This window comes from Pseudozyma flocculosa, assembly GCF_000417875.1.
Source record: "Pseudozyma flocculosa PF-1 unplaced genomic scaffold scaffold00012, whole genome shotgun sequence".
Classification (NCBI taxonomy): Eukaryota; Fungi; Basidiomycota; class Ustilaginomycetes; order Ustilaginales; family Ustilaginaceae; genus Pseudozyma; species Pseudozyma flocculosa.
In genome coordinates this window covers 759,141-766,200 of record NW_006920880.1, presented here as the reverse complement: position 1 = coordinate 766,200, position 7,060 = coordinate 759,141, and the positions used below count along the sequence as shown (strand labels likewise).

The following is a 7,060-nucleotide window of genomic DNA, read 5'->3' as shown; positions in this document are numbered from 1 at the left end:
TTGGCTATGGACCGCGGCGGTCGCATCGCGAGCGGCCTACCCGAGCCGTTGGCCGCACCCTTAGCACCGCGCACCGGCACCGGCGCCGCGGCGCCCGCCGGCGGCGGTGGGTTCGGCCGGCCAGCCTGACCCGCCGGGACGCCGTACGAGATGCCGTCGGCATCCGTTGCCTTGCGCTTCTTCGCCGCCAGCACGTCCGGCACCTCGTCGCGCACAATAATGCCCTTGCGCTTCTTCGGATCGCCCGGCGGCGCTGCGCCGTTGCCCGTGCCATTCGGCCTGCCGTTGGCCGGAGACGACGACGACGACGCCACTGGAGGTGGAGGACGAGGGCGTGCGGGGAGCCCCTGTCGCTGCGGCTGCGGCTGCGGCTGCGGCTGCGACTGCTGCGCCATGGCCCTCGGCGACGCCTTGGGACCCGACGGTGTTGACCCAGCCCCGGCCCCGGTCGCGCTGGAGCCACTGACCGGCCTCGGCCGCACCGTCGGCACGCCACCAGGCCGCGCTCCCCCCGGTGGTGGGGCCCGCGATCCGGCCGACGGCATCGGCTCTGGCGGCGCCACCTTGGCCAGCACCGTCTTGCTCGTCTTGGTAAACGTGGCCACCGTGACATTCTGCAGAGCCTGCCGCTCCCGCGCCGTCGCCACGAGCTGCTGCCACAGCGGATCGCTGCGGCTCAGGTGGTCGGCATTGCCCACGACGAACAGGTTGCTCTTGGCGCGCGTGATGGCGACATTGACGCGGCGGCGGTCGCCGAGGAAGCCAATCGAGCGCGCCTCGCCGCTCGAACGCACGCAGCTGAGGATGATGATGTCCTTTTCCTGGCCCTGGAAGCCGTCGACCGTGTTAAAGTCGATCGTGTGGTGGATGTCCTGGCCGTAGCGCGCGGCAAACGTGCGCTTGAGCTCAAACAGCTGCGCCTTGTACATGGTGACGATGCCCACGCGGTAGTCGAGGTCGGTCTGCGGGTAGTCCTGCCGCAGGCGCTCGTAGATGGCCAGCGCCACGTTGGCCTCCTCGCGGTTGATGAGCGAGTGGGCGCGGCCGGGCATCTCGGCGGCCTTTGTGGAAAAGAATTTGAACGGCCGCGTCAGCTCGTACCGGTGCCACGGCTGCGTCGTCAGCTGCGCCATGTTGGGCCCGTCCTTGAGCTTGGACCCGTAAAAGGTGGCCGAGGGGAAGACGGAAATCTCGGGGTGCATGCGGTACTGGATGCTCAGCAGGTAGACGTCGTCGGGCGAGCGCTCAAACATGCGGACAAACAGCGACTGCGAGTAGCGCAGCTGCTCGGCCTGCTGCGAGATGACGGTGGGCGGCAGCTGGTTGGGGTCGCCGACGAGGATGCACTGCTTGCAGCCGTAGCGCAGCGGGATGATGGTGCTCAGCTCGACGGCCTGGGCGGCCTCGTCGACGACGACCGTCTCAAAGTCGAAGGGCAGCGAGTTGAGCATCTCGTGGCCCGCCCCCGACAGCGTCGAGCAGATGACGTCGGCGTCGGCCAGGATCTCGGTGCGCGCCTTGCGCCGGTCGGCCTCCTGCTGCCGGTACTCGGTCTGGGCGCGGTCCTTGGCCTCGTCGAGCTTCGACATGACCGCCAGCCGCTTGGCCGCCAGGTTGCGGATCTCGGCCTGCAGCTGCGTGGCGAGCGCCGGATTGTTCTGGACGGCCGACAGCTCGGCCTGCTTGTCCTCGCGCTGCTTCTTGAGCGCGTGGATCTCGGCGTGGAGGATGCTCGGGTCGACGGGCGCCGGCTTGTCCTGGTCGCGCGCCGCCTTGTTGCTCAGCCGCTGCTCGATGAGGTGGTCGAGCGAAATGTCCTTGACCGCCACGTTGATGCCCTCCTCGCGGCCGAGGCGGACGACGCGCGGGTAGATGGTCTTGCCCTCGGCGTTGCGCATGCCCGCCTTGGCCCGCTTGGCCACCTCGTCGATGGCGGCGTTGCTCGGCGCGCACAGCAGGATCTTCTTGCACGGCCCGCCCGCCGCCGACCCGCCGCCGCCGCCGCCCGCCGAGGTGGCGGTCCCCTTGCGCGTCGAGATAAAGGCGCCGATCAGCGCGCAGATCGTCTTGGTCTTTCCCGTTCCCGGCGGGCCCTGGATCAGCGAAAATCCGGGCGTGGCGAGCGAGCCCAGAATCGCCCTCGCCTGCGGCTCATTGACCTGGTAGCCGTTCATTGCGTGCTGCACCTTTTCGGCGCTCAGGGGCGCCTTGGGCGACACCCGCGCCGCCAGCACGTTCTGAAACAGGTCAAAGTAGGCGGCCGTCATCAGCGCCGCAAACTCGCGGTGGAGCGTGGTGAGCGAAAAGAGCTTGGTGAGCTCCCACTTGGTCCTGGCCGTCAGGTTCGAGTTGATGCCCTGCTTGTCCTCGATCAGGCAGCACCGCAGCGTGACCAAGTGGCCCTGCGGGTGCCTCTTGAACGCCTGCACCTTGGCCAGCATCGTCCGCGGCCGGCGTCCGGGCGGCGGGTAGAGCTCCTTGAGCCGCACCACCTCGGTCTCGTTGAGCGAGAACGTCTTGGGGACCGCGGCGGGCACGATGGTGGCGTTGAGGTCGACAAACTGGTCGACGGTGGCGCGGCCGACGACCTCGACCGTCGTGCGGTCCGGAACGCTGTCGGCCTCCTCCCTCGCCTGCTGGAACTGGGCCCAGCACTCGAGCAGGAGCAGCGGGCCAAATACCTGGCCGTACTCGGCGGCATTGGCCAGCAGTGACGGCACCATCCGGTACGCGGGCTCCTTGCCCGCGGGCACAGGAGGGCGTTGGCCCTCGTGGTAGTAGTCCCACGCCAGGATGCTGCGGTGAAGCGCGCTATAGTCTGGCGCGCTCCGCAGCAGCCGCTTCCGCTCGGCCTCCTGCCGCTCCTGCTTGGCCCGGCTGATGGCTGGATCCTCGAGCACCTTGATCTGTCGCCTCGGCTGGGGCTGCAGCGGCATGCGCGGCCTCAGCGGCGATCGCCGCTTGCTGAGGGCCGCCAGGCCCTTCGCCTCGGCCTCTTCGTCGCTGCTGTCGTCCGACGACGACGAAGAGGCCGACGAGGCGGTCGCACCGTTTGGCTTGCCGGCGGCGGTCGTCTTGCCGCCCGCGACGCCGGTGACGGAGCTGCTCTGCAGGGTGCCGGCCTCGCCGTCCTTGACGCTCCTCGCCGGCGCGGCAGGCGGGCGGGCATTGACGTTCTGCGGACGCCACGAGCGGCTGGTGCCGAGCTCCTGTCGCAGCTGGGCCAGCTTGCCCGTACCGGCCTTGGGTACGGCGGACCGCGATGCAGAGGCGGCGCTCGATGCCTTGGTGCCGGCCTGCTGGGCCGCTCTGGCCGCGGCGCCCTTGTAGGCGTTGATCGGGGCCGCGGGTGCCTTGGGCGGCGCAGCGGCAGCCTTGGACTTTGAGCTGCTGCTGCTGCTGCTGCTGGCGGGGTGAAGTCGAAACTGAGCGCAGGCTTCGACGGCGCTTTGGCGTCGCCGCTGTAGGCGGCGTCGACGTCGATGATCTTGCTGGGCGGGACATTGGCGAAGCTGAGCTTCTGCTGCTTGAGCTTCTTCTTTTGCAGCTTCTGCTGTTGCTGCTGCTGCTGCTTCTTTTTCCGGCCCTGGCTGCTGGTGAGCGATGTGCCGTACAGGCCGGCCGAGCTCCACCAGTGGGAGCTGTCGATGATCGGCCTCGAAGACTCGCGCACCTTGTTCTTGTCCCTGCCGAGCTCGGACCCCGCAGACTCGCCGTCCGAGTCGAGGCTGCCGGCGCCGCCGCCGTCGTCGTCGCTGTCGCTGATCTCGATCGGCGGATCGACGAGCTGCTTGAGCTTGCCGAGCTCCTCGTCCGACAGCAGCGTGTGCCGCAGCTTGGGGTCGTCAATGGCCAGCTGCTGGTTGATAAAGTCGAGCAGCTTGCGCTTCGAGTCGGCCGGAAAGTCGACGGCGTCGCGCGCAAAGCGCTCGAGCGCCCGCTCAATGTAGCCGCGCGTCTCGGTGAGGATCTCCTGGTCGTTCATCCGCAGCCAGCTGATGGCGCTCTCGAGCGGCTGCGCCAGCGCCAGCGTCATGGCGTCCTCGTCCGACGAGTCGAGGTCGCGGTCGTCGGCGTCGCCGGCCGGGCTGACGAGGGGCCGGAAGACGCTGAGCGCATCGACCATCTCGGAAGCAAAGATGGTGACGTCGCGGAACCAGGCCACCATGTCCTCGCGCGCCAGCAGCGTCGACCACTGCGGCGTCTTGCGGAAGATGGACGACACGCTGCGGCACATGGCCTGCCAGAGGGCCGGCAGCTTGAGCGCCACCGACTGGCGCTTGCCGCGGTCCTCGACGAGCGAGCCGGGTGTACTCGCGCACAGCAGGCCATCGGTGCCGTCGCACAGCACCGAGAGGATGTTGGCGAAGCTCCTCACCATCCACTTGGCCAGGTCGTTGGCCTCGACCAGCTTGGTCGTCGCAGAGACAAAGGCGTGGAGGAAGTCGACCAGCCCGCGGAGCGCCTGCGACGTGTTGATCTGGAGCAGGACGCGAAAACAGTCGGCGCGCGTCTGCACGTCGGGGAACGCCTGCCGCAGCAGGTTCTGCGCCGATTTGTGCACCTCGACGTCCGGGCACAGGTTGAGCAGCAGCAGGCTGTGGACGGAGCCGACGCAGAGCGACTGCGCGTCGTCCTCGGTGGCCAGCTCGCCAAAGTCGGTCAGCTTGTCGGCCAGGCCGCCCCGCATCGTGGCGAGCGCCTTGGAGATCGAGGCGACCGACGCCTTGACGCGCGCGGCGTAGGCCTCGAAGGCGGCCCCGTGGCCGTCGGCCTCGCGCAGCAGGTGGGTCGAGGCCGAGGGGGCCATGTAGACCGAGATCGGCGCGAGCGCCTGCAGAAAGACGGCGTAGGCCTCGCCGCCGGAGTGCGTCTCGAGCGCGCTGTAGGCCTCGTGCCACAGCTCGGAGCAGATCGACAGCGAGGGGTATCCGTCGCGCATCGCCTGCTTGTAGATGTCGCCGGGCGACAGGACCTCCATGGTGGCGGCCACCTTGGGGTCCCGGCGCGCGCGCGAGTGGAGCTTGTAGACGCCCGTGTACTTGACGGTCAGCGCCGCCAGCGCCTCGGAGGCGGCGACGAGGGCCTTGGCATCGCGCTCAAACGCTTGCCGCATCAGGTCGCGGGCTGCGGCGCGGGTGTCGGCGTCGGGCGCACCCTTGCCGAGCGCCATCGAGGCGATGGTGGGCGCGTAGAGGTCGACAACGTCGCGGCTGCTGCGCTCGTCGGCATGGTTGAGGACGAGATCGACGGCCTCCTTGAGCGAGACGCTGCGGTAGGCGTTGGGGACGTGGCCCTGCTGCATGCGCTCGAACAGAAAGTTGGCGAGCCGCTTGAGCGCCTCGACGTAGTGCGGGCCCTGGATGTCCTGCTCCGCATGTCTGAGCGAGGCGAGGTGGGAGCCCATCCAGGAAAAGTAGAGGGTGCGCTGCCGGGCGTCGACGGGCGCGTCCTTGGGGTGCTGCAGCAGCGGCTGGGTGAAGAAGGGGTTGTCGAGGATGCCCGACAGGACGAGGGTGGGATACTCGTCGTCGCCGCCATCATTGCCAACGCGGCCGTGGAGGTCCTGCCAGATGGCGGGGCCCCGCTGCTTGAGCAGAGCGGTGTAGGCGCGGAGGACGTCGGGCAGGTGCGCACCGCGGTCGTGGACGTGGTTGAGGATGGCAGGCGTCAGGGCTGCCGCGGACCTGGGCAGCACGCGCAGGATCATGGGCACGGTCGACCAGTCCATGCCGTAGCCAGCATCGTTGAGCTTGGAGGCGACCGCCGCTATTGCGCGGTCAAAGACGGGGTTCTCGGCCATGGGCGTGGTGAGCGGCTTGAGGTGGATCATCTGGCGAGCGGCAAAGGCACGCGCCGTGGGGTCATCGTCGACGGCCAAGACGAGGAGGCCGGCGGGCAGCTCGGTGAGCGCGGGCAATTGCTGGGTGGTGAGGGCGGCCTTGACCTGCTGACGGAGCTGCTGTGCGCGGTCCGAGGCGACGAGGGAGAGGACAGCATAGGTTTCGGCGGGCGAGAGGGCGGCAAGGCCGGTGCCCGGGGCGATGCCCTTGCGCTTGAGGGCGTCGAGGGCGAGATCCTGCTCCCAGGCGTCGATGAGGTCGAGGAGGCCGTCGATCTTGTCCGCGGGGAAGGCGTCGAGGTAGGCGGTGCGGAGGCGGACACGGGCGCGGAGGTAACCCTGGTAGCAGGCGACGCAGCCGCCGCCGTAGATTGCGTGGGCGACCTTGCGCTGCCACGTCTCCACCTCGTCCTTTGCGCGGAAGCCAAAGCACCGGAGCATGCTACTGTGCAGCTCAAAGTCGGGCGGGCCCCCGGTGGAGCAAAAGGGGTGGACCTTCTTGCCGGCGCCGTGGTCGACGTAGAGGAGCGCCTGGGTGATGAGGTTCGCAAAGGCGTCGACGTCGGTCTGCCGTTCGCGGACGTGGTGGACGTGGTCTGCGACGGTGAAGGCGGTGGGTGCGGCGGGGCGCGACATCGAGGCCGAGGCCGAGGCCGAAGCCGACCCGGTGGCGTCCATCTGTGCTTGCTCGCTGGTCCTCGAAGTCGAGGATAGCGAGGAGAAAGAGAAGGGCGGGTGTGTCGAGGAAGGAGATCAAGCTGGATGGTGTCGATGCTGCATCGAGTCACGACCTGGCGGGAGGGAGGCGCTGGGCAAGATGCGAGACGGTGAGACAGAGATGTTAGGATGGATGCTGCTGGTGTATTTGAGCGGCTCGCTGAACATTTAGAGGAAGATACAAGGGAGGGGCTGAGAGGAGGGAATGAGCAGGTGTGCGTGCGGGTGCTTGTAAGCGGAGCCGGTCGAGGGCTGCGGAGACGACACGCAGCCAGCTAGCCAGCCAGCCAGCCAGCCAAGATAGGCGCGGGCGAGGCGGGTGGACAACGTCTGGGCGGCTGCTGCTGCGCTCAGAGGCGGAGGCGGGTGCGCAGCAGGTAGGTGCGCATGCGCAGGCGCGGCACAGACTCTGGGCCGTAGCGCGGTGGAGGTGGAGTCGTCGTCGTCGTCGTCGTCGTCGTCGTGGATCGCTGATATGGTGGTGATGGCGGTGGCGGTGGC

At 68.6% G+C, this 7,060-nt stretch overlaps 1 protein-coding gene across 1 annotated transcript in view; it reads right to left on the bottom strand.

Annotated features, from left to right (window-relative positions):
* PFL1_03984 (uncharacterized protein) overlaps positions 1-6,520 on the bottom strand; it is a gene marked incomplete at both ends in the record, with an annotated part of 7,108 nt that extends 588 nt beyond the window's left edge. Inside the window, 2 exons of the mRNA XM_007881507.1 lie at positions 75-3,387; positions 3,444-6,520. Of these exons, the coding sequence (XP_007879698.1) occupies positions 75-3,387; positions 3,444-6,520 (6,390 nt within the window). The remainder of the gene's footprint in view (positions 1-74; positions 3,388-3,443) is intronic.
* Positions 6,521-7,060: the final 540 nt, after the last annotated feature.